Genomic DNA, 27,429 nt, shown 5'->3' on the forward strand with positions numbered 1-27,429 from the left:
CTGCAGTGGAGTCACGCTTCACCATCTGGCAAGTGACCAGTAGCGCCTCCCAGCGGGGCATCACCACAACTACACTGGCTGTAAGTCATATAACAGTGAGGGCTTCTGACTCCTCTTCTTCTTCAGTTTCTGTTGGTGACTATTTTTTTTCTTGTGTTTACATTTTTGAACTTTTATCATGGGATTTTTTTTATTTTTTGTATTTTTTAAAAACAGTGTACTGTCTATACTCCTGAGCCCCCTCCACACACCCCTTCCCTTTCCTAGCCTGTTAATTAACCTAGGAAGTTTTCCAAGATAAAACAATAAATAGACTATCCATAGTTGATGGGCGGTGGGAAGCAGTGGGCTCTGTTCCCTATGGAGCAACAGCACCAGGATACTGCAGCCTCAGCTCTTGGAATTAAATAAATAGGAGTCAAGGCAACTTGACTTTCCCTTTACAGTGATTTCCATAATACCCTGAGATTTGCCACAACGTAACAGAAAATGAGTTTGCCTTTCCTCCATTCGGACATTACCCCTCCCCGTGCGTCATACCGCTGAATAGTTTTATATAACTTTATATAATTTTACAATAAACATGCCGAAGTATGACCGAGTCTGACAGATCATAGCTAGGAACAGTAAACCATAAAAAATTTGATTGTTCTCACTACATTCCGGAACAGGCTCCGACTGGTAAGAGCTTTTACACCTTTGGACATGATACTAAGTATAAGACCTGAGACGTTGTTGTATTACGTAGGCACCTGTAAGAGGACCATGAGAGTGCCAGATATGAGATTGCCGTCAGGTACCTGTGTAATACTGAACTATCTATAGGATGTCAATGTACTTTGTTATCACTGGTAATGTTTATGTATAGCGCCAAAATATACATCATTATACACCGGGTTCCAAATTATTATGCAAATAATATTTTCTCATATTTTCCAAAATTATTATTTGAATTGCAGTCATTGTATTTTTCCAGTCATCAACTATTTGAGTATAATTGAAAGTTTTTGAACAAACTGCCTATGATAACAGTATATTAAAAAAAAACAAAAAAAAAACACTCACAATGCATTGTCTAAATTATTATGCACAGCAGAGTTTTCAACCTTTTCATTTTTATTAAGAACAAAAAAAAAGGTCATTTGTGACATTATAAGCATCAGCAGATTATTACAAACTGAAGTCAAGTCAAAAATGTATTCTAGGTGATGTTACATTTGCACATAGCACCCCTTGTTGGAAAGGAGCTTCTAAACTCTCTCGTCCATTGAATTTGTCAGTTTATCGATGGTTTCTGCTTCAGATGTTTTGCATGAGGACAGAGTCCCCTCCCAGAGCTGTTGCTTACATGTGAACTGCCTCCCTCCATTAGAGACTTCCTCCCTCCATCATAGACTGCCTCCCTCCATTAGAGACTTCCTCCCTCCATCATAGACTGCCTCCCTCCATCATAGACTTCCTCCCTCCATCACAGACTGCCTCCCTCCATCACAGATTGCCCCCCTCCATCATAGACTGCCTCCCTCCATTAGAGACTTCCTCCCTCCATCATAGACTGCCTCCCTCCATCATAGACTTCCTCCCTCCATCATAGACTGCCTCCCTCCATCAAAGATTGCCCCTCCATCATAGACTGCCTCCCTCCATCATAGACTTCCTCCCTCCATCATAGACTGCCTCCCTCCATCACAGATTGCCCCCTTCATCATAGAATGCCTCCCTCCATCATAGACTTCCTCCCTCCATCATAGACTGCCTCCCTCCATCATAGACTGCCTCCCTCCATCATAGACTTCCTCCCTCCATCACAGACTGCATTCCTCCATCATAGACTTCCTCCCTCCGTCACAGACTGCCTCCCTCCATCATAGACACTCCTTTTGATGATGCTCCAGAGGTTCTTAATAGGGTTAAGGTCAGGGGAGCATGGGGGCCACACCATAAGGGCCCTATTCCACAGGAACAATAATCGGCCGAATCGGCCCCATTAGGCCCGATTCGTCTGATTACGGCTCTGTGGAATAGAGAGAACGATCAGCCGATGATCGTGTCATTTAGGGCCAGACATAAAATCATCGTTCCCCCACTGCGCATTGCTACTGTGGAATAGCGTTGGGCGGCGGGCCATCGATTTGAGAAGCACAATACATTACCTGTCAGGTCTTCTCCTCCGCTCTGTCTTCCTCCCTGGGTCCCGCGAGCTCTAGCTTCAGAATGGCCTGTCAGCTGACGGAGCGCTCAGCCAATCACAGGCCGATACCGCTGTGGCCTGTGATTGGCTGAGTGGCCTGTCAGCTGACAGGCCATTCTGAAGCTAGAGCACACGGGACCCTGGGAGGAAGACAGAGCGGAGAAGACCTGACAGGTAATGTATACTGCAAGGGCTGCAAGGACATCGGTAACGATGTCCCTGCAGCCCTCGCTCAACGATCATCGGGCTGTGGAATAGGCCCAGTAAACGAGCGGCGTTCTAGCAGATCGGCGCTTGTTTACATCGTTGATCGGGCCCTCCCCGGCCCGTGGAATAGGGCCCTAAGTTTGTCCCCTTTTATGCCCATAGCAGCCAGAGATGCAGATGTGTTATTTGCAGCATGATGCGGTGCATTATCATGCATGAAAATGATCCTGCTGCAGAATGCACGGTTCTTCTTGAACCATATGGAGTTCATCTTTACCCCTTCAGGGATCCTAAAGAGGCCGACAATCTCTCTCCCCATAATTCCAGCCTCAAACAATACTCCACCTCCTCCTTGTTGGCGCCATACTCGTGTTTGCATGGGTTGTCCATCAACCAGCCATCCTCCACTCCATCCATCTGGACCATCAAGCGTTGCATGGCACTCATCGGTGAACAAAACAGTTTTGAAGTCAGTCTTCATGTATTGTTTGGCCCACTGGAGGCGTTTCTGCTTGTGTGCAGTGGATAGAGGAGGTGGACAGGATGGCCTACGCACAGCTGCAAACCTCTGAAGGACCCTGCATCTTGTTGTTTGGGGGACGTTGGAGGCACCAGCAGCTTGGACGAGGTATTTTTGCAGCTGCTCTTTTAACCTGACGTAGTTGCCTATTGGAAAGAGTCCTCAATTGTTCCTTATCAGTGTGCACACGTGTGTGTTGGGAATCAGCTACATACTTCTTGATTGTGCGATGATCACAATGAAGTGTCCAGGCAATGTTGATTGTAGTCATGCCTTGACCTAAACACTCCACTATTTGTTGCTTCTCAGCAGCCAACAGATCCTTTTTCTTTCCCATTTTGGCTCAAAATGAAGACTGCTTAATAATGTGGGACAGCCTTATAAGTAGTCTTGCCTTTAATTGGACACACCTGCCAAACAATTAGCACAGGTGTCTGCAATTGCTTTCAATGATATAAAGAGTCCTGGCACACATCACCATCAATGAGTTTAACTGACAAACAAAAAAATCCTTATCTTATCACTGCTAAACACTTTTTGCATAATAATGTGGAACACAGTGTATATAGGGGTTCAATATATAGCAAAAGGTGGGGTGACCAGGGGTGCTAGGTGGTGTGGTACAGCTGCAGTACTTGGCACGGGGCTCAAAATGGTAGTAGCCCTCACTAATTCCCAACACATGCCTCTTAAAGGAGAAGGCCACCAACTTTTGAAATTCGGCAGCCGGCAGGGGCAGGGGGGAATTTAATTACAAGTACAAACTTACCCCTCCCTGTGCTTGCAGTGAGCGGCAGGGCCGGCCTTGGGACCCCTGGCGGAAAGTATTTCTCCCACCCCCGAGTTGTAATGCCTTTCCTGGGTGATGGACTGGCAGCTCAGCCAATCAGCTTCTGGATCGTCACTGAACAGCAAATCCATTGGCTGGGTCATTACATGTCGGTGCCGGCGGGGGTCCTGGGGCCAGTCCTGCCACTCACAGCGGGTACAGGTAAGTTCCTACTCCTAATCAAATTCCCTCCTGCCCCTGCCGGCTACCGAGTTTTAAAAATGGCGGGACTTCTCCCTTAATAGGTTGTCGCTGGCACTCCCTGTAATGGTGCAGGACAGAAAGGCACAGAGTCCAGGATAAACTTAACCAGCACAAAATTTTACTGGGGTTTCTTAAAGGTGCAGTACAATAAATACAAAAGTCCTTGTAAGCAAGGTGCAGTTTAGTAGCTTGAGAAGTTGGCTTTTCAGGGTCCCTGTTCATACTTGGAATCACTGCTTTTAGCAGGTGGACTATAGAAACACTGCGTGAGACTTTAAGTGCTGTTGGCAGTTCAATAACTGGAGAGTAGTTTAAAAGACTTAAGACTTGTGGTTTGAGAACAGGCAGACTACCTTAACCTCTTAACGACCGCCATTATACCTTCTTACAGTGGCCTTGCGGTCGTTGCATATAGGGCAGACCCAGGAGCTGAGCCCACACTATTTGCAGTGGGTGTCAGCTGTATGTTGCAGCTGATACCTGTCTGCAACTACCAGGAGCGGACACCAGTCTGCTCTTGGGAATTTAACCCTGTGCATGCCGAAATCCATACTAATTGCAGCATCAAGTACCGGACCTGACAGGGCTCCGATCGGCGCCCACACTGCGAGGATGGGCGTGACAATCAGTTGCTAGAGCTGCTGAAGGGTTATACTTACCTTCTGTGGCAGCCTTAGTCTTTCTGCCTTAGGCAGACTTAATCAGCAGAGCATGGATCTGATTGATCAATGCTATGCTGAAGTATTGCATTGATTTGTATATGCAATCCAATGATCCAGTGGTACAATGCACCAGCATCATCATGTATATCTCATTAGCAACATCAGATCCTCCTGGGTCTACCATCTGCACCTTCCCATGTAGACAAGACAGTGTGGTGGCTTCCCTGCAGCTGCGACCGGTCACTTGCTAGGTGATTAAGTGTGACGCCACTTCTATGGTGGATGGTCGGTGGAATATAGCTCAGCCAGTTAGGAGGTTGTCGTGACGCCAGTGCTAAATCAACACACAGGTGTGATAATATACCTGCTTTTAGTTTTTTGTGGCTGGCTATATTGCTTCCTAATAGTCGGTGACCTGCCGGGTTGTGATGGGTCCCTTGGGCGCTTATCACAGTGGTCCGGAGTGGAGATATGACCCACCAGGATTGTCGGTACCGCCACCCACAGAAAGGGGAAATGACCCAAGGACGGTGTAGCTTGTGTGTAGGTGCTGGTGCAATGATCACTGAGTTCCAGTTGAACAAATAAACTTTCTTTACTGGCAAGTCGTCTGTGGTACAAGATAAATAGTGACTGTTGAGATACAGACTTGCGTTCACCAGATCTGTACTGAGAGATGCTGAGGCAGAGAGTAAAAAAGCTGTGCTGACTTGGTTGCATGCTAAGAATAGTAGAGAGTTCAGAGTAGTGAAGAGGAGTCTGTCTTGAGAGTCCCAAGCCAATGTAGTACTGTGCTCTGCCGGAACTTTAGAAGAATACTTGAAAGAAGAAGAATACTTGTGCCTGTGTTTCGACCTTTGTCACTATACCACCTTTTGCCCTGCAGTGTAAGGGTACCCGTCCTATCAGAGTGACACAAGTCCCAGTCTTGGTTACCTGAGTTGAGCAAAGTGTCTGAGGGTGTCCCGGTGTCACCTGCGCTGCGAGATAGAGTATGTAGGCTCTTGGCTGCTTTGCTCTATCTGGATCAGTTCCTCTGCTTTAGGATACTGTCCTGCACTTTTAGAGATGTTCACGGCGTGGGTTGGGGTGATCTCTGACTTGTCCTTTCTGTAGGTGTTTAGCACTGCATTGTAGGTAGAAGTGTTGCTTTAGAAAAGAAAGTCTCTGTGTTCTCCATAAGCGTACACAAGCAGAGCCAGGTTCCTAGCTAAGCTCAGCAGGGATGCCTGATCTGTGTGTCTTGATCCACTGAGAAACAGAGAAGAACTGAGCTAGTGTGGCCCAACTTCCTCTTCCCATGTGACAACTTCCTTCAGGGTGTATGTAACAGCTCCTGTGAGTGATGGAGAAGAGAGTGCGAGAAGAAAGAAGGATAGAGATAGAAGGAAAAATTCTTTCTCATTGGTGTACAGGATCAAGAGATGCAGGACAGAAACCCTTACATGACTACAACTGTGCAATATACATACATACAACATTCATAAATACATAATACTGACATCTAGTGGCAAAACTTATACATGACTTCATTTCCACTTTACTTTTGAAGTACCAGGATATTGCGAGGGGTGTCCATAGGGGGACACCACAACGAGAAGGGAGCCAACCACATCAACATGTCTCCAAAGTTATTCTTACCTAACTCCCACTTTACATGGGTAGAGAGTCAGGCTGCTCATGGGGCATTTTTGGCAAATAAACCAGTGTACTCAATAGGCTATATATATACTATATATTATACATAAAAAAAAATATTTTTTATTTATTTTTTGGAAGGCGGCTTTAGTATAAAACAATTTGCATCTGCACAAGACTGCATCTGTGTTTGGATGGTTGGCAGTTGCCAGGACAACTGGGTCACTGGGCTTGGCCCGGATGCACAATGCTAGGGACAGTTGTTTTTGTGCATGTTTATTTTCTTCGTTTTGCTAATATTTTGCTAATATAACATAAATGTCACTAATCAAAAACACTTTTGACGTGTCCTGCTCTGTGTCCGTAAGACCTGGATGGCCACATAGACCTGCACCGATAGTCCGTCCAGAACACGCAACCCAGAGGGGGTGAACATGCTAACTGTTTGCTTCTCCAGGGCGTTCTCCTGATCAGTTGCTGAGCACACGGACTGACCCGACCAATTAAAGCTTTTCAAATGTCTCTGTAAAAGTATTTTTTTGTATTGCATATTTGATGTGTTTATGCTGTGATTTTGACACAATTTTTGTGACACTGAGGCAAGAATAATACTCTCACCCCCATTTGGGCCGAATAACTGCCCTGCAAAACCAGCCAAATGCAGCAAATTATCTAATTTGTTTATCCTTTATTTTTATATACAAAAATGAGCAAGGAACGGCCAAACAGAGTCTCTTCTTGGTAGTTCAGTTCCCTCTAGTGGTAAGACAGTAACACAATAGTCACATAAACAGTTCTACAAGGAGTTTAACGTATGTTAAGCCCAATTATTAAATATCACAAATCTACAAAACACTTTGGAGGAGATTTATCAAACATGGTGTAAAGTGAGACTGGCTCAGTTGCCCCTAGCAACCAATCAGATTCCACCTTTCATTCTCCACAGACTCTTTGGAAAATAAAAGGTGGAATCTGATCTGAATCTGGGTCTGCTAAGGCTGAGCACTGTAAGGGCCCTATTACACGGAGCGATAATTGGCCGAATCAGATCATCGTTCCATGTAATAGAGACGCTGATCAGCCGATGAAATAATCAACGGCTGATCGTTGGTTGGATCGTTGGGCGCCAGGATCAGCAAGCTGCAGAGCACAGGAGAGAAGACCAGGAGCAGGGAGAGGTAAGGTGACAGGTGTTTTGGAGTTTACTAAAATGATCGGGTCGTAGTAATAGGACCCTAAGGGCCCTATTTCATAGGCCGAGCAACGCTGTAAACGAGCACCGATCTGCTAGATTTGGCCCTATTCCACGGCCCTGATGATCGTGAAACAAGGGCTGCAAGGACATCGTTACCGATGTCCTTGCAGCCCTTGTTTCATACATTACCTGTCCGTGCTGCAGGTCTTCTCGCGGTCCCTCGCGGCAGCATCGTCTTCGGAGTGGGGCTGTCTGAACTGACAGACCGCTCAGCCAATCACTGGCCGTGGCATTTCTGGACAGTGATTGGCTGAGCGGTCTGTAAGTTCAGACAGCCCCGCTCTGAAGCCGATGCTGCCGTGTGGGACCGGAAGAAGAAGACCTGCAGCCCGGACAGGTAATGTATGATTCTGCTGAAATAGTCGGTCGTGCACCACTATTCAACCGTAGCGATGCGCTGGTGGCGAACGACGATTTTAGGTCTGAACCTAAATGAATGATCAGCCGATGATCATCGTTCTCTCTATTCCATCGAGTTAAAATCGCCTGAATGGGGCCTATTCGGCCGATTATCGCTCCTGTGGAATAGGGCCCTAAGGGTACGTTCACACTGAGCAAACGGGGTGGAATTCTGCGGCGGAATTCTTGGCTGCGGAATACCGTCTTCTTCCGTGTCAGACGGAATCCCTGTGGGAGGGCTCACACGTCTCCGCTCAAAGGATTGACATGTCATCTCTTTGAGCGTAGAGCGGAGGAGAACATATACACGCGGGCCCTCCAATATAGATGCTGTCTGACACTGAAGCAGGAGGGGTCCATGGCGAAGAGTTCTGCTGCAGAATTCCACCCCATTTGCTCAGTGTGAACATACCCTAAATTTGCTATATTGATCTGCAATACTCCGCTGGAAGCAGCGTGATCCCATGTGATCTTCGATAAGCCTCTGTAACATTGACTCAACTCAAAATCTTTTACATTCTGCATTTTTTCCTCCTTATTAGATGTCATGTGAGATAGAGATGGAATAAGCATCCCAAGCACTCCAGTATGTGCAGAGTATCGGGGATTACATGGTCCTATAATCTTAGATGATGTGAATTATGCAGCTCACTAGAACTGGGACTGATTCTCTGCTGAGGGATTTTACAGAAGTGTTTGTACATGAAAACAATCGGCACTTGTCAGGAATGGTCTGAACGCTTCCAGTTTTAATAAATGATTAAACTCCCTAAAGAAAAAATCCCATCAATCTGGAAACTAATAGGAACTAAAGTTTCAAAACTTCTGTACAAATTGCAACATGTGTTTATGTAGTTTATGTAAAGCTTCAAACTATTGTAAGATTGGGTTCTAATCCAGTCCTGTCTGCCCTGCCGGGAAGAGTGTGGAGAATCAAACATTGTACAGTCATAGAAAGCAGTTCTCCAGAATCTCACAAATATTTATTGATTGATTGATTATTTTGTGCCATGATTTGTGCTCACCTGGATATATATGACTTTTTGATCACTTTTCATTCTGTTTTGTTATGGATATAATATGACCAAAACTATATATAATCTATCTATCTATCTATACAAACAGTGGTGCCTTGGATTACGAGCATAATTCGTTCCGGGACCGCGCTTGTAATCCAACTCCACTCTTAAACCAAAGCAAATTTTACCATAAGAAATCATAGAAATGCAGACAATTGGTTCCACACCCCAAAAATAATGATTTATTATTCTGAATAACATGTAGAACAGATAAAACAAACATCAAGAAACAGCTGAATATGTGATATTATAAGTTACTGTACAGTATAGCAATCAGCATGTGGAGTATAATGTATAGTAACTGCATAACCCTGAAAAACAGCAGCAGCTTGTAGGTACAGGATGGAACTGCAGATCCCCATAATGGAGAGGATAGGAAACACCAGGGCTGACAGAGACTGCAGGGAGCAGGAAGGAATGAGCAGGACATTGCAGGGAGCATGAAGGAATGAGCAGGGCAGATGTGGGCACATACATGCAGCACTCTCTGTCCGGGGAGAGGGGGTTACAGCTATGGAGAGATTACCTCCGCAGTCCTGTCCCCTGATGTAAGCCCCAGCCTGAAGTGGATTTGCCATAGTTTGGAAGGTGAGGGAGACTTCCTGGGTCAGAGTACAGTGCTGTAGACCCCGCTATGCAGACCATGCCCTTCCCCCACTCCCCCTCCCACCCAGTACAGGGAGCTTTTAAACCAAAGCAATTTTCTTCCACCAAGTCACAATTTTGAAAAACTGTGAGCTCTTAAACCAAAACGCTCTTAATCCAAGTTACTCTTAATCGATGGTACAACTGTATATATATATATATATATATATATATATATTATACATTTATTTTTTTTACATTTATCTGTAGTCGCCTAGGGGACTTCTAAGAGCAATACACTGATTGTTCATAGCGATTAATGTAGTACCTATGTAGTGCATTGATCAATGTAATCTTCACCTGACTGCTGCAGGCTGTGGAAAGCAGCCTGTAGCAATCGCTGAGACAGGGACAGTGCTGAAAAAAAGAATAGGACCCGGGATTTAAAGGGAAGTCAATCGCAGGAAGCTGAACCCCCCCCCACACACACACACCATGTATTGCATTTAAAAGCCATGTTGACACAACATTTTTTCAGCTCCGTTTAAAATTATGTCCGTCTAAAATAACGAACGTCATTTAGCATCCTGGCCTCTCCTTAGTGCAATGACTGGTGTTTGTACATTATACTAGTTTGGTTACTAATTGGCCTTTAGATGCGGCTTATTTGAAAAGTCCATTGAATTTACTAGTAAAAACGGAGAAAGAACAGTGAGAAAAGAAAAACCAATAAACAACACCGAACAACTAATAAACTAATAAACAACATCGAACAACTAATAAAAAACGTCCGCTGTTTGCAAAAGACGTCCGAAAATAATGATCATGTTCAATATTGAGACGTCCTCGGTAAAAATGTCCGTTATTCAACACATTGTGTACATTGGACATCCATCTTTCCATTGACTTCAATGCATTGCCATTGCACTGTTAAATTGCGGCAATAACGGACGTTATTTTAAATATCAAAATATCAAACTCTTGCAGCCCACAGGGGTACTGTATGTACTTTTTGTACCCTGATAAAGGTCGTGTATCTGCTGCCATTGTACTACTGCATAGACAGAGACGATTATTATAATTACATATTATTACTATAGTCACATTTTTGCTGTAACCAGAAAGCATCCAGCGATCAGAGGTCTCGCAGCTGATTGGCCGACTGCAAGGCATTGTGGATAATTTCCCGCACTTTTTCTGTAATGGACTGTGTGTGCGGCCGCCATTTCAGATGAACCTTTAAAAAATTTGGTTCATTCCTGAATCAATTTTGTGCAAAATTTAGAACAAATCTCGGTTTGGGAAGTTCGGTTTGTTCTCTAGTCATTATGTATGAATGGGGGGAAAATCAACCCCTCCTGAATTATTGATTCATTTCTAAATTATGTAACAAAGAGACATTAATAGACAAATAGATGAGGCGGCGTAAAATTGTAAAGGAGAACAATATCAGGGAGAAGTACTGACCAAGCCATGGGAGCTTTCGTTTCCCAGTCATTCAGTGAGGTCACATGGTGCAAAAGGGAAGTTTAAAGATATTTTGTCTCCCCCAAAGTTTTACATTACCGGCTGACGGATTCCTGCATGAACATCAAGGATATACGGGGCCTGCGCGGTATACATCACCGGCTAAAGCTACGCAACCATAAGGTAACATGGGCAACTTTATGCTATATTTTATATTATTTTATTCAAAGGCTTTTGAAATAACATTTTTGTAATTGATTTTCATAATAGTAATACTATATATACTGATAAATCTGTATACCATAGACTGAGGCTAATTAACCTACAAGACCAAGGATTCTAGGCCAGCTGAGTACATTTTACTAGAACCTATAGCACAGGAGACGCCGAGGGGGTAGGTATGTGTCTCTTACGTTAATCCTCTGCACAGTTTTGGTGTAGGCTGTAGGCACGGTGATGGGGGCTGGGGGCAGGGCCGTCTTAACAGCATTATAGGCCCCTGGGCAGAGGTGCGAATTGCCCCCCCCCCCGGCTGCCGCTATCAAAACCCCCCCATCTTTGCAACCCCGCCCCTAGCCAGTACAATTACTTACAATAAAAAAATACTAATTATTGTTAACATAAACTTTAATTCACAACACAGTCTCTCAGCAGCAGAAAAACAAAAAATAACCGCATGTGCCTCACCAAACCAGACCAGGTAGGCTGTATAATACAGGGAATCTGTGTATACTGTATTATACAGTATACAGGGAAACAACACAGCTTATATATACAGAAGGGCAAAACAACATGTCTCATATAGACAGAGGAGCAACAACATGACTATTATATATGAGAACCATGTTGTTTCCCTGTATACTGTATACAGGAAAACAACATGGTTCATATATAATATAATAGTCATATTGTTGCCCCTCTGTCTATATGAGACATGTTGTTTTGCCCTTCTGTATATATAAGCCATGTTGTTTCCCTGTATATTGTATTATACAGTATACAGGGAGACATTAGGGCTTATATGCAGAAGGACAGCAACATGTCTAATATGTTGTATCTGGGGCCTGTAATATATTCACGTTTCCCTGTTCCCTGCACAGTACTCTGGCGGCCATCCTCATGGGCTGAGACCTGACGTCGTCCTCCTCAGTTAATACGTGAAGGAGGAGGAGTCTCAGCTGCTGCGTACAGCGTTCAGACTCCTCTCCCTTCTGCTGGCCTGAGCCTGAGGACCACGTATGGGGGTGGGGGGTGGGGGCGCAGGACTCAGAGCACAGGCACTGCACAGCACCTACAAGGGGGAGCCTGCGCCGTGCAGACCAGGGACAAGGAAGATGTCACGTCGGCCGGGGGGGGGGGGGGGGGGGGGGGGCGTGATAAGGCGCCTTATTTATCATGGTTTAATCCTGCTCGCAGGCGTAAATCATGATCAATATCTACACCTGCTAGAAGCCAGTGTACATTTCGTACGCCAGGTGCAGATTCGTACGCCCGGCCAGCCGGATACACTAAGAGGTGTGCGCCTCTTAGTGAATCCTGCCAGGGAAAAGGGGGCGGGGTCTAATATAAGACCGGCGTACTGGTCTTCATAAATCCCCCCCATTATGTACAGACAACAATAGAAACTACTGTACATCCAAAAAGGAACAAATTGGAAAAAAAGAGGAAGAAGATCGAAGGACAATTAAAGTTTGAACCAGGGACTTATTTCCTACCGGCATCAGGATCAGCATACATGCGCCCATCTTCTCCATTTCAGGTGGTATTGCTGCATAGATACTTATGAAAGTGTATACTACTAGTGCAGAGCGTATATTACTAGTGCAGAGCGTATACTGCTAGTGGAGAGCGTATATTACTAGTGCAGAGCGTATACTGCTAGTGCAGAGCGTATACTGCTAGTGCAGAGCATATATTACTAGTGCAGAGCGTATACTACTAGTACAGAGCGTATACTACTAGTGCAGAGCGTATATTACTAGTGCAGAGCGTATACTGCTAGTGCAGAGCGTATATTACTAGTGCAGAGCGTATACTACTAGTACAGAGCGTATACTACTAGTGCAGAGCGTATACTGCTAGTGCAGAGCGTATATTACTAGTGCAGAGCGTATACTGCTAGTGCAGAGCGTATATTGCTAGTGCAGAACGTATACTGCTAGTACAGAGCGTATACTACTAGTGCAGAGCGTATACTGCTAGTGCAGAGCATATACTGCTAGTACAGAGCGTAAACTACTAGTGCAGAGCGTATACTGCTAGTACAGAGTGTAAACTACTAGTGCAGAGCGTATACTACTAGTACAGAGCGTATACTACTAGTACATAGCGTATACTACTAGTGCAGAGCGTATACTACTAGTGCAGGTGGACTGTTTTCACTTTTATTTTGCTTTATTTCACCGACCACAATCCCTTATTTCATTAGTAGTGATCCCTGATCTGGAGACAATGACAGCACTCATTTGGTTTTACTTTCTCATACAAGGCAAGTAATGTAATCCTAATCTATCTATCTCCTATCTATCTATCTATCTATCTATTACAGTATTGTTATTAGTAGTAGTAGTAGTAGTATTCATAATTATTTTTATTATCATTGTTATTATTAATAGTATTTATTATGATTATTAGTGGTATAATTAATTATTATTATTATTATTATTATTAGTAGTAGTAGTATTCATAATTATTTTTATTATCATTGTTATTATTAATAGTATTTATTATGATTATTAGTGGTATAATTAATTATTATTATTAGTAGCAGTAGTATAATTATTACTTATTATGATTATTATTTTTACATTAATTGTTTGGCTTTTCTATCCTCTCAGTAAAATATTGATATAATATAGACACTAGATCTGCCTCTATGCACATGGCTATGTATACTACACAGTAACTGCTTTGACTCTCAGTAGCCATGGATCATGGTAATTTATTACTATGTATTTAAAGGGCAACTCTAATGAAAATGTTTTTCTTTCAAAGTAATAGGTGTCAGAAATTTACTTCTATTAAAAAATTTCAGTCAGTAATTTACTTCTATTAAAAATCTCCAGTCTTCCAGAACTTATCAGCTGCTGTATGTCCTGCTGGAAGTGGTGTATTCTTTCCAGTCTGACACAGTGCTCTCTGCTGCCACCTCTGTCCATGTCAATCTTAGTGAAAATTCCAGCACAACAGGATCGGGTCAGGCTTCTTGTCCAAAAACTTTATTTAGAAATCCATAAAACCAGAGATAGACAGCTAGGTTGACGCGTTTCGGCGTAGGCACTCGCCTTGTTCACAACTTAGTCTAACAAAGACCATCCCCCTTCCATATTTATGGGGTGCGAGTCACTGCATCACATGATTACACAATTAAAATCAGGTAACAAACACATGATTAAAAGCACAGGTTGGATCGGAAAAAAGTCTGCTATACCAGAGTATGATTCAGAACGGGAATATAAATGAATACATTTGTAGATGTCTTCACAACACACTGAAAGCATAAAAAGAGATGCATTTATAATGAAGAACACTAAAACAGGTATCAAAAAGAACGCATACAAAACGCGTGACCTATTTATAGGTGAGAATTAGGTCATGTCTGGAATTTAACCCTTGTGGTGTTCTAGTGGCCAATCTAAATATCCAAAAGGATATGGACGGGGACAGAGATGAACCTAGGGTCGGCGCTCTCTTTGAGACAACCCTCACCCCTTCTTTGGTTATATTGTACATTTTTTCATCCTGCCATAATATTGGTAAGTGTTTATTTATTATGTTTTTTATACAGCTATATTGGCGACTGTACGTTGTTACAAAAGTTACTTTCTGCTCTTTTTTCTTTTTGAAACCTTTCTAGTGTTTTCTGTCTTATCCTGTATTAGGTCATTTCTGTTTACTGTGGACATTTTCTGTATAGCCCTACACACATACACTTCAGGACAGATTCAGGGAGAGACTATTCCCACAGCATAGTATTACTAGAAAACCTAGCAGAGGAGGTTGCCATAGGAGACAGCTACTTAATAGGGAATCCTTTTGGATATTTAGATTGGCCACTAGAACACCACAAGGGTTAAATTCCAGACATGACCTAATTCTCACCTATAAATAGGTCACGCGTTTTGTATGCGTTCTTTTTGATACCTGTTTTAGTGTTCTTCATTATAAATGCATCTCTTTTTATGCTTTCAGTGTGTTGTGAAGACATCTACAAATGTATTCATTTATATTCCCGTTCTGAATCATACTCTGGTATAGCAGACTTTTTTCCGTTCCAACCTGTGCTTTTAATCATGTGTTTGTTACCTGATTTTAATTGTCTAATCATGTGATGCAGTGACTCGCACCCCATAAATATGGAAGGGGGATGGTCTTTGTTAGACTAAGTTGTGAACAAGGCGAGTGCCTGCGCCGAAACACGTCAACCTAGCTGTCTATCTCTGGTTTTATGGATTTCTAAATAAAGTTTTTGGACAAGAAGCCTGACCCGATGCTGTTGTGCTGGAATTTTCACTAAGATTGTATTACGTTTTGTGAGACGAGAATGGGCCTGTCCGAGCACATGGATTGAGGGAGTGCGGAGAGAGCTGACACCTATTCACTTTGTCTGTCCATGTCAGGAACTGTCCAGAGCAGCAGAAAATCCCCATAGAAGACCTCTCCTGCTCTGGACAGTTCCTGACATGGACAGAGGTGGCAGCAGAGAGCGCTGTGTCAGACTGGAAAGAATACACCACTTCCTGTAGGACATACAGCAGCTGATAAGTACAAGAACACTGGAGATTTTTTAATAGAAGTAATATAAAATCTTTGCCATTTTCTGACCCCAGTTGATTTAAAAGATTTTTTTTTGCTGGAGTACCTCTTTAAGAATAGAATGAATTGTGCAAAGTACTAACAGAATCCCTTTATACAGCTGTGTCGGGCTATCTTTTTGGACCAAGTAAGGTAACAGGAGCGCTAGGAGGTTCTGTGATGGTATCGTGCTACTACAATCCCATATCTGCAAACTTCCATGCGCGAAAGTTTTGGTGCAAAATGATCCGTGGCCATTGTCTAACTATTATCTCAACCAGTAATTATATTGCACAAAGCAACATCAACCGGACTCGTCTTCAGAATGATAGAGATCATTTCCAGATACACATGACCCAACTACAAGGACGGGACGATGGGATATATCGGTGTGGGATTGGAAATAATAATAATCGTTTTTATTACACAGTTAATGTCACCGTTTCTGAAGGTATTTGCTATATTTATTTTTCAATGAATGTTTCTAAATGTAGCAGAAGATCCTAATAATGTATGAATATTTATCTCTGCAGCATCTATTTTAATGCAACATTAAAGCGTAACTGTCATTTTAGGGTCATTTTTCTGAAAACATTAAATATCAACAGTACAAGCGATTTTAAGAAACTCTATAATAGGTTTTATGTACTAAAAGAGTTTCCTTCTGTACTGAAAAAGCAATCTCCCAGCCTCCCCCCTCGCATCAAATGAAGCAGGATTTCTGTCTCCATTATGTGGCTATGGAGAGGGGAGGGGCTGTTAGGAGTGAGTGAGCACGGAGCAGTCCTGCACAGCACAACACCCTGCAATCTTCTCTTAGTAAGTTCATAGATAAGCACTGACCTTTCTGACCCCAGAATCCAGCATTTTAGGTGCCCAGACAGTCTACAAACAGCTGACCTTCATGTCACCTCTTCCTGCTCCCTCATCTCCCTCGGCCCCTCCCCCCTTCATAGGCTTACAATGGAGAGAGCAGAGCCCGTCTTCACTGGCTTCTCTGTAATGAAGACGTGTTTGTCTGATAATGCACAGATAAGAAGTCAGGGGGGGAGGCTGGGAGATTGCTTCTTGAGCACAGAAAGAGGCTTTTTTGGCTGATAAAACCTATTACAGAGTTTCTTAAAATCGCTTATACTACTGATTTCTGCAATAAAAAAAAAACATGACAGTTACTCTTTAAGATTAGTTTATAGTACAAAGTATTTGAACCCAGTAAAGCTACTGTTAGTCCATTTCTTTGGGGCTTCTGCACCGTCTCATACCACCAATCCGGTCCCCGGGTCTCTTGCCACTTCCTGATTTGAGTGGGGACCCGGGTCGTGACGTTTCAGATCCACTCAGCCACATAGTGGGGTTCCCGCCTTCACATGTGTACAGCTGCTGCGCATTCACATTCAGTAGCAGAGTATCCTGGGAGCACTCGGATTGTATGGTCAGCTCTCCCCTGTTGATATCTTTAAAAAAAAAAAAAAAACTTTCATGACAGATATTAGTTTTACAAACTTAATAAAGTGGAATTACAAACAGCCACAAATAAATGAAAATGAAGACATATTTGTACTATTTTTACAGGAAATAAAATCCCTTACTCTTCAGAGGTTATTATTGCCAATTTCAAAAGTTCAATTACCATTAACTGTCCGGTTCCTCAGGAACAGGATACTGGATGGAGGTACTGGTGCAAAATGAGTAACATGGACGTCCCATCCTGTCACACATTGGTAAACAGCTCTGGATATGTGGATAAAAACTTCTGGGGCCGAGTATTGATACAGGAGGTTTCCAACACAAGTCATTTCAAGATTCTTGTCAATAACATTAAAATAAATGACTTTGGCTTCTACCGATGTGGTACTGGAAGATTTGAAGATGGATCCAGTTGGACGGATATTCACATTCATGTCCTAAGTCGTAAGTGTGCTCCTTTGGTGCACTGAAGTGGCGGAATTCTGCGGAGTTTATCCGCAAGAATTCCTCAATGTGAACCCACCCTAAGTGTATGTGCACACTAAGGAATGCCAACAAATCACTCGGCGCAGATTCCGCAGCTCGCAGCTGCGTGCATCTCTGCTCCTGCCATTGAATCCATCCTATGCACAGGCAGATTCTGCTGTCCATTCGAAGAATGAACCTGTTCATTCTTCGGGCGGACAGCGGAAACTGCATGACCATAGTATGGAGATTCACGCGCCTGCAAGCCGGGGCAAGCTGCGGAATCTGCGCCGAGTGATTTGCCCGGATTCCTTAGTTTGCACATACCGTGAGTGAGGAATTTCAAGCAGAAAACTTTCCTCCTCGGTTCCTCGCCTATTCCTCAGTGTGAACATACCCTAAAAGGGAACCTGTCAGTTTTACATCATGCTCAGAGCTGCAGATAATGTGAGATAATTTGCTGTATCTGCCCATGTCGGCAGCCCTGATGTAGCCTGATGAAGCTGATAGATTCCCTCTAATTGATTTAACACTTCATTCCATTTTACTTACACCGTCTATAATCACATTTCAGCTTCCTTTAAAATGAGGTACCGGATATCCAACCCCCTGACCCGATCTCCTGGGGAGCTGGTGGTGGCACAGTGCCAGGTGCCCGCATCTCTTTACAATGTTTCCCTGGTATATTGGTGCCGATGGAATGAGACTGGCTGCCTGCAGTTAATAGACTCCAATGGATTGACCCAGGAAGGTTTTCAGAACAGAATTTCAATGAATAACACTAAGAAAAGCTACACTATGATACTAAGCCAGTTACAACTGGGAGATACTGGATACTACTGGTGCGTCATCACTGATGGGCAGAACATGGATACATCAATGGTGGAGGTCCATGTTATAGGTAAGAAAGCACTGACAGTAACTGGTAAAACAAATGGGGTTGATTACTTGGTTGTGAATAGTGATGTTCAGATATTATAAGGTCAAAAGTGGTAAAAATGGAATAAACCTTGAGCCCTCCTCAGTACTGTGTAAGGCTGTGTGCACACTACGGGATTTTGGCGTGAAAGAGTGGCCACCTTTGATATTAATGGCCATAAATGAGGAGTCCCCGGAGCTCCCGTTGGTGTCTTCAGCTCTTCGGTACTTCCTTCTTCTTTGGCCGGCAGCGTCAGATGACTGACAGCTTGCCCAGCCAATGGGAGCTGGCTCAGCCAATTGGAGCATCAACACAAGATGGCGGCCATGGTTGACAGGGATCAGGTACATATACGTTATAATACTTTCAGGGGGGTTGATAGGGAAGGGGGCAGAAGGGTAATTAAAGCACATTATAAAGTTATATAACTTTGTAGTGTGTTTTAATTGCCTAAAAAAAAAAAATCACTGGAGTTGTCCTTTAACCTCTTAAGGACATATGACGTACCAGTACGTCATATGTCCTCATTAGCACTTCAAAGCGGGGCCGCGCGGCGGCCTCGCTTTGAAGCGCCGTCTCGGGTGCCGCGTGTAGCCCGGGACCGCCGCTATTAGCGGGCACGGTCTGATCGCCGTGCCCGCTAATTAGCTAATCGGAGGCAGCTGTCAAAGTTGACAGCTGCCTCCGATTACTGGAGGCAACCTTTCCCTGGTGTCTAGTGGGGGAGATCGCTCCTCCGGGACATTGTCCCGGAGGAGCGATCTCCGTTACTGATGCCGGCCGGGGACTCGTCCAAGATGGCGCCGTCCCCGCCTCGCCACTCGTTTACTTCCGGCTGCAGCAGCCGGAAGTAAACGAGTGCCTATCTCATTGATCTCTGCAGCATATCTATGCTGCAGAGATCTCTGTGAGAGATCAAAGTGTATATACTAGAAGTCCCCCAGGGGGGCTTCTAGTATAAGTGTAAAAAATAAAAATTAAAAAAAAAGTGTTGTCTATAGTAAAAAGCCCCCTCCCCCAATAAAAGTCAGAATTTTCCCAGGTTTTAAATAAAAGTAAACAAATAAATAAACATGTTTGGTATCGCCCCGTGCGTAATCGCACGATTAATCACATTCCTGATCTCGCACGGTAAACGGCGTCAGCGCAAAAAAATCCCAAAGTGCAAAATTGCGCATTTTTGGTCGCATCAAATCCAGAAAAAATGTAATAAAAAGCGATCAAAAAGTCGTATATGCGCAATCAAGGTATCGATAGAAAGAACACATCATGGCGCAAAAAATGACACCTCGCACAGCCCCATAGACCAAAGGATAAAAGCGCTATAAGCCTGGGAATGAAGCGATTTTAAGGAACGTATATTTGTTAACAATGGTTTGAATTTTTTATAGGCCATCAGATACAATATAAGTTATACATGTTATATATCGTTTTAATCGTAACGACTTGAGGAACATGCATAACAAGTCAGTTTTACCCCAGGGCGAATGGCGTTCCCCCAAATAAAAGAAATACGTTTTTTTTTTCAATTTCACCACACTTTGAATTTTTTTCTGGTTTCGTAGTATACTTAATGCAAAAACTCAGTCTGCCATTGCAAAGTACAATTAGTGACGCAAAAAATAAGGGCTCATATGGGTTTCTAGGTGGAAAAATGCAAGTGCTATGGCCTTTTAAACAAGGAGGAAAAACCGAAAACGCAAAAACGAAAATGGGCCCCGTCCTTAAGGGGTTAACATGTTGTTAACTTCTGCAATTGTATCCCCTTATACCTCCTATTAATGTATATTTACTCAATTATCCAAAGGAAGAATGGTAATATAACTGCAAAGTCATAGTACAAGATTTCCTTATAGTCTGCTGATCCAAAATCTTACTGCTCATTGTCCAGGTTACAGACCACCTCTCTGCTCTAAAGGCAGTGGTCTGGCTGGTATACATATAAGTATAGAGTAAATATTTCTATGCCTTATGTCTAACCTTACTCCCCGCCCCCTTGTCCTATGGCGGATTTATTGATAGGCGCACAGTGAATCTGAGGCTCTCAGCCCATTGTGGATAGAGGATTTGTTCATAAAATAAGTTGAGTAAAGTGGTTGGGATGTCCCATAGGGAATACCTTCTACTTGAGTGTGACAGCTGGCCAAATAGTTATGGGAAACAATGTAATGCACAGTCAGGTCTTCCATAGTAGTGGATACGCCCCACCCTGGATCAATTTGGATCCAAAGCTGTGGAATTGTCTCTCCAATGTTTTCTTTGTCCTAAATGACAACTCCGGGCGGGGCAATCTTTTTTTTAGTAGGGGGGGGGGGGGGGGAGGGAGAGTAAAAGAAATTATGTGCTGTCCTTTTTTCTTTTTTCTTTTCAACTACCTGATGAAACAATCATTGAATTAGAAATCTTTTTTAAATAATAATTTTATAGGTATCTATTTATCTGTATGCAATGTTACTGTAACAGACAGTCTTGGTCATATTCTAGCTCCATCGACAACAGAAGCTCATCTCAGTCCAGTCAGCAGGGAGACACTTAGCGATGCTTTGACTAGAACAGCTGCATACTCAGCAGATATACCGTCCACTACAGGTAATACTCACACCTAATGTACTCTCTGTGACTGCACGTACTTTTCGAGTTTAGCATTATACAGGTATATTCTACCTGCTATAGCTTCTGTGGTTTACTATTGCCAATGATATCTTAAAGGGGTTTCCATAGACCAGGAAAGATTCTACCTCCTCTGCTCTCCAGTGCTCCACATCCTCCCTCTGCCCGTCACTGCTGATACTTCTGCAGATGAGAGGGGGTGGGAGCATATTGCTGTCATTGGGTGGGGGTAAAACCACACCTGCACACCAGTAACACCTGGCAGCTATTGATCACTGCCAGCAACGTGCTCTATATGGATGGGCAGATGGAGGGAGTGGAGCACTGGAGACATTGCCTGCTCTCCGGAAATCCCTTTAAAGGAGAAGTCCGGACAAAATTAATTTTTGATATGTTATTACTTATGGAAAGTTATACAAATTTCTAATGTACATTAATTATGGGAAATACACATATAGGGCTATTTCCCTTAATTTAGTAGATCAGGAAGTGTTAGAATTCTCTCAGAAACAGTGACGTCACGACGAAAGGTGTAATTCCTATGAAGTGTCCAGCAGGGGGCGCTCTATATGTAGAAGTCTATGGGACTTTATTGTTTCTATGGATTTCTATGTAAAGTAATGTAATGTAGTGTACCGTATGCTTTATTGAATGAATACATCTATGGAATACTTTGGAGAGCAAGTGTCTTTGCTCCCCAAAGTATTGCATAAATGTATTCAATCAGTACATTAGTATATCACAGTAAGCGCGCCGATCCGCCGCACTCCCTCCGATCCGGACTATATACACTGAACTACTGCTCCCATCATCTGCTCATAGTATGAGCAGGTGATGGGAGCAATAGCTGGGTTATGGCTATCACTTGCCTGCCGCCAGGCGCAGCCGCTCATCACACAGGAGCGCTCCCCCCTCCTCCTCCTTCCGGGATCCGGGGAACCTCCCCCCTATCCCAGGGCTGACTCCCCGCCTGGCCGCCGCTCTCCCCCCACACATACCAGCTCCTGATGCTTCCTGGTGTCCGCACTGACCGCCCTCCCCCACACATACTGGCTCCCGATGCTTCCTGGTGTCCGCACTGACCGTCCCATAAGCAGATGATGGGAGCAGTAGTTCATGTATGTATTCATTCAATAAAGCATACTGTACACTACATTACATTACTTTGCATAGAAATCCATAGGACTAATAAAGTCCCATAGAAGTCTACATATAGAGCGCCCCCTGCTGGACACTCAATAGGAATTACACCTTTCGTTGTGACGTCACTGTATCTGAGAGAATTCTAACACTCCATGATCTACTAAATTAAGGGAAATAGCAGTATATGTGCATTTCCCATAATTAATGTACATTAGAAATTTGTATAACTTTCCATAAGTAACAACATATCAAAAATTAATTTCGGCCGGACTTCTCCTTTAATTTTAGAATGACTTTGTCGCTTTCTACAGGTCCAGAATTATATGTTTTAGGGGGTTCATACCTATATCAATTTAGTGACGTCATCACGCCGCCAGGAGAGAAGTACGGGCACCGCGGGGCTGCACTGTGAGCTTCCGGCCTGTGTGAGAGGCTGCCAGTGCTGGAAGCTCACCCTAGCCTCAAAGCGGCACCCTGGCTGACTGTCCGACCCATCCATCCGACCACCCCCAAGCCCCCGTCCCCCCCCCCTCGGCGCGGGGGTTAGCAAAAAAACCCAAAAACTAAAAATGTGTCCTGCGGGCGCCGCCCCCCGCAGGGCGCCGCCCTAGGCACCGGACCACGGGTGCCTAGTGGCAAATACGGCCCTGCTGCCGGGTCATGGAACGGCCTGTGTCTTACACCATGTGAACATGACCCCAGATTATGTCTCCACATTATCTTTTTTTGGCCGTTTGATGCCACATAACGGTTTTATTCTGTGCTTGTTCTGTATTTCATTTTGTGTTAGACTAAACAGCGGTTTATTCTGTCTGCTCACTTTATTGTTTCATGGACACAACCGGCTTCACCTGCTAATTTCTGTCTGGCCACATCCCTGTTAAACTTTGCTTCGGTTATTTCTGTGACTGGCAGGTCTTTCTGACAGTCGATGTGTTTTGTTGTCAGGTGTCGGTGGTTGGAGATCAGGTGAATGGTCCAATCATATTCTGGACCAGACTCCTGACTTCCTATATAACACCCCCAGCCTGTATACTCCTTGCCAGGTACTGAGCTAGTCTCTTGCCTGCTGCTTTATCTTGTATTCCTGACCCTGCTCTGTTTACCTGATCGCTCTTGTTTGCCGCCAGTCCTCACCTTTTGCCCGACCTCTGACTTTGCTTTCAGATTCTGATTTTGTACCTTTGTTGCCCGCTGTTGTGTCTGTTATTTGTAACACCTATCCAGGCCAGGGACCGTTGCCCAGTTGCTCGCTGCCGTTTAGGGCAGGTTGAGGCAAGTAGGCAGGGACAGTGGGCAGGGCTGAGCTTAGGGTCCACCTGTCTGTGTCTCTTCATTATCTCTCTGCGACACCATTCCTGACACTTATAGTAGAACAATTTGTGTAGATTATGGACCTTTTTTTTTTTTTTTTTTTTTTTTTTTTTACAGTTATATAATACTGCTAAAAAACAGAACATATTGTCACCCAGAGAACCTAACATCAGCATTAAACCTCAATAACAGTGTCCTGAATTCTGAAATGTCTTAATCTAGTGGGAACAGGATTTATTAGTATTGCACAGATGGAAAATTTCAGTATTGGGGTGTATTCACACTTAGGAATCCTGGCGGATAATCCACTATTGATTCCGTCGCTCGCACCTGCGCACATCTCCGCCCATACCATAGACTCCATTCTATGGACGGGCAAATTCTGTCGTCCGCCCAAAGAATTGACATGTCAATTCTTTGGGCGGACAGCAGAATCCGCCCGACCATAGAATGGAGTCTGTGGCATGGGCGGATATACGAGCGGTGGAATCTGCGGCTGGTTATCTGCCCGGATTCCTCAGTATGAACGCACCCTTAATGTTGAGTTTTCTTGTACTGTAGAAATCTCTGCAGCAAACACAACATGGATAAATCAGGCCACTGGGGTATCCGTTCTCCAAATAACTTCTACATCTGCTACAAATCATTTCCAGAGTAAGTCTGTTACAGTTCTCTTTCCTATACAGAGAATACATCTTGATTTTTTTTTATATCTAATATGTATTTTTTATCGTTTTTAATACCTAATATGAAGATCGTGTCACTGATAACATAAGGAAATCTACCAGTTCACGGCCACCTACAAACAGAGACATGGGTCTTACTCATCTCACTTCTACTGAGCGAGGTTGGTGATATCTACACATAGACTAGTGTCCCAGGATACTGCCCTGCACTTTTAGTTGTTGTCTCCAGCTGCATCTGTACATATGTTTCTTAGACTAGACCACTCTGCACTGAACTTTTGGTCCCGGACAAGGGTCCTGGCCTAAGCCAGGCCCTGGCTTTGCTACAGCAGGGACACTTGCTCTGTGTGTTTTTCTCCCACAAGAATCTGCATAAGACTGAGTCTGCACTTCCTCCACCAAGTAACTACATCCAACAGGGACTAAGTAATCTACCCTGTGAGTGGTGGGGATCAGTGTGTGCACAAGAGAACAGGATAGAGATATGTCAGAAGTAGAAAGCACCTCCTACTGGACAATAAGAACACATGGTACATAGAAAACATTAACCCAATAGGACCTTCAGCTGTGCAAGACAAAGAAATACATAATACTGACATCTGGTGGTAAAACCTTAAAAATACTTTCATCACCACTTAACCTGGAGTGAGAAGCTTTTTGAGGGGTGCAAAGGAGAGACACAAAACACCAGTGGTGGGACACCACACAAGCAGATGGCAGGCACCTAGTCTGTGTGTGCAAGGATAACATGGGGGATAGTGTGTGTGTGGGCAGCATGGTGGCTCAGTGGTTTACACTGTAGCCTGGCAGCACTGGAGTTCTTGGGTTCAAATCCCACCAAGGGCAAAATCTGCAATGTGTTTGCCTGGGTTTCCTCTGAGTACTCCAGTTTCCTCCCTAAACATAGATAGGTGAATTAAGATTGTGAGCCCTAATGGGGAAAGGGATACATCATTATACCTTGTTATGTTGCGTCTAATCTGTATGTTATATTTTTTATATTTACCACTAAGAGAGTCCTAGTACCACAAGCAAGAATCCTATCAATGGGAACATAACAGAATATACCAGCTTATTCCTACCCACAAATACAGACACAGACCTGACTCCTTCTCCTCCCATTGAGAAAGGTTAGTGATAGTTATAATAGTAATACATCAGTAGGTGAAATGTGACCCACATAGTAATATCATATACATTCTGTACAGAAACCACTAAGGCGCACTACCCCAGAACATCCAGCAGATGGCAGCCTAGTAATAAGGTGTCCACTCCTATTATACTTGCCTCCACTACAAACAACGGCCCAGGTTAGTAGAATATGTTCTCTAATCTATTTACTTTCTAACATGAAAAATATGAAAGTTGAGTCCAAGCCCATCTGACTATTAACCGAATTATTGGACAAATTATAAACATATCTCAGGAATGGAAGGACATATAAACTAGAAGAAGGTGTGTAATCTGGGGGCACTCTGCCCTGTTCTCTGGTAGTAATTAGAGATGAACGAACTGGGTTCGGGTTTAAGTCGATCCGAACCCGAACGTTCGGCATTTGATTAGCTGGGGCTGCTGAACTTGGATAAAGCTCTAAGGTTGTCTGGAAAACATGGATACGGCCAATGACTATTTCCATGATTTCCACATAGCCTTAGGGCTTTATCCAACTTCAGCAGCCACCGCTAATCAAATGCCGCATGCTCGAGGTTCGCTCATCTCTAGTAGTAATGGTTTATTTTCTGGCTTGGCTACAGCTCCTACTATACAAGATTTACCAGTAAAGGAATCACTAGGATTCAGTATATATACAGCGCCTTCCTCAACCCCCTTCAGAATCATTGAGTGCGGCAGGGCTGACAGGACATCAGCACAGGCTTCTTTCCATATTTATTTACTATATTTCTTATAATATTATAATTATTATAATAACAACAACGGGGAGAAGTCTGTGTGTGCAAGAATAACATGGAGCATAGTCTGTGTATGCAAGGATAATATGGGGGATAGTCTGTGTATGCAAGGATCATATGGGGGATAGTCTGTGTATGCAAGGATCATATGGGGGATAGTCTGTGTATGCAAGGATAATATGGGGGATAGTCTGTGTATGCAAGGATCATATGGGGGATAGTCTGTGTATGCAAGGATCATATGGGGGATAGTCTGTGTATGCAAGGATCATATGGGGGATAGTCTGTGTATGCAAGGATCATATGGGGGATAGTCTGTGTATGCAAGGATCATATGGGGGATAGTCTGTGTATGCAAGGATCATATGGGGGATAGTCTGTGTATGCAAGGATCATATGGGGGATAGTCTGTGTATGCAAGGATCATATGGGGGATAGTCTGTGTATGCAAGGATCATATGGGGGATAGTCTGTGTATGCAAGGATTACACGGGGAATAGTTTGTGTGTGCAAGGATAATATGGGGGATAGTCTGTGTATGCAAGGATATTATGGGGGATGGTCTGTGTATGCAAGGATCCTATGGGGAATAGTCTGTGTGTGCAAGGATTACACGGGGAATAGTTTGTGTGTGCCATTTCTGATCCAGCCAGAGCAAGTTACAGAGAGAAAAAGTGATAAAAAAGACAAGGAGAAAGGAGGCCATAGGATGCAGTCAGGAAGAAAGTGGTCAGGGAAACCAATCTGTGAGAAACTAAGGGGCACGGGAAGCAGTCTGTGAGAGGGGAAACTAAGGGGCATGGGGATTAGTTAGTAAGAGGGAAACTAAGGGGCACAGGGAGCGGTCTGTGAGGGAGGGAAACTTAGGGCCACAGGGAGCAGTTTGTGAGAGGGTAAACAAAGGGGCATGGGGAACAGTCTGTAAGAAGGAAATTAAAGGGCACAGGGAGCATTATGTGAGAGAGGGAAACTAAGGGGCACAGGGAGCATTATGTGAGGGAGGGAAACTAAGGGGCATGGGGAGCAGTATGTGAAAGGGAAATTAAGGGGCACAGGGAGCAGTCTGTGGGAGGAAAACTAAGGGG

At 43.8% G+C, this 27,429-nt stretch overlaps 1 protein-coding gene across 2 annotated transcripts in view; it reads left to right on the forward strand.

The window, feature by feature from the left end:
• The first annotated feature begins 15,768 nt into the window (after positions 1-15,768).
• Positions 15,769-27,429, forward strand: part of FCAMR (Fc alpha and mu receptor) — a 33,594-nt gene continuing 21,933 nt past the window's right edge. The window contains exons 1-4 of one of the 2 annotated variants that reach the window (XM_069945040.1): positions 15,769-16,281; positions 17,403-17,741; positions 18,337-18,663; positions 21,166-21,270. In XM_069945040.1, the coding sequence (XP_069801141.1) occupies positions 16,011-16,281; positions 17,403-17,741; positions 18,337-18,663; positions 21,166-21,270 (1,042 nt within the window). In that variant the 5' untranslated portion in view covers positions 15,769-16,010. The remainder of the gene's footprint in view (positions 16,282-17,402; positions 17,742-18,336; positions 18,664-21,165; positions 21,271-27,429) is intronic. The other variant, XM_069945041.1, reaches the window with a different exon arrangement.

The sequence above is a fragment of the Dendropsophus ebraccatus genome, chromosome 11 (genome assembly GCF_027789765.1).
Source record: "Dendropsophus ebraccatus isolate aDenEbr1 chromosome 11, aDenEbr1.pat, whole genome shotgun sequence".
Lineage (NCBI taxonomy): Eukaryota > Metazoa > Chordata > Amphibia > Anura > Hylidae > Dendropsophus > Dendropsophus ebraccatus.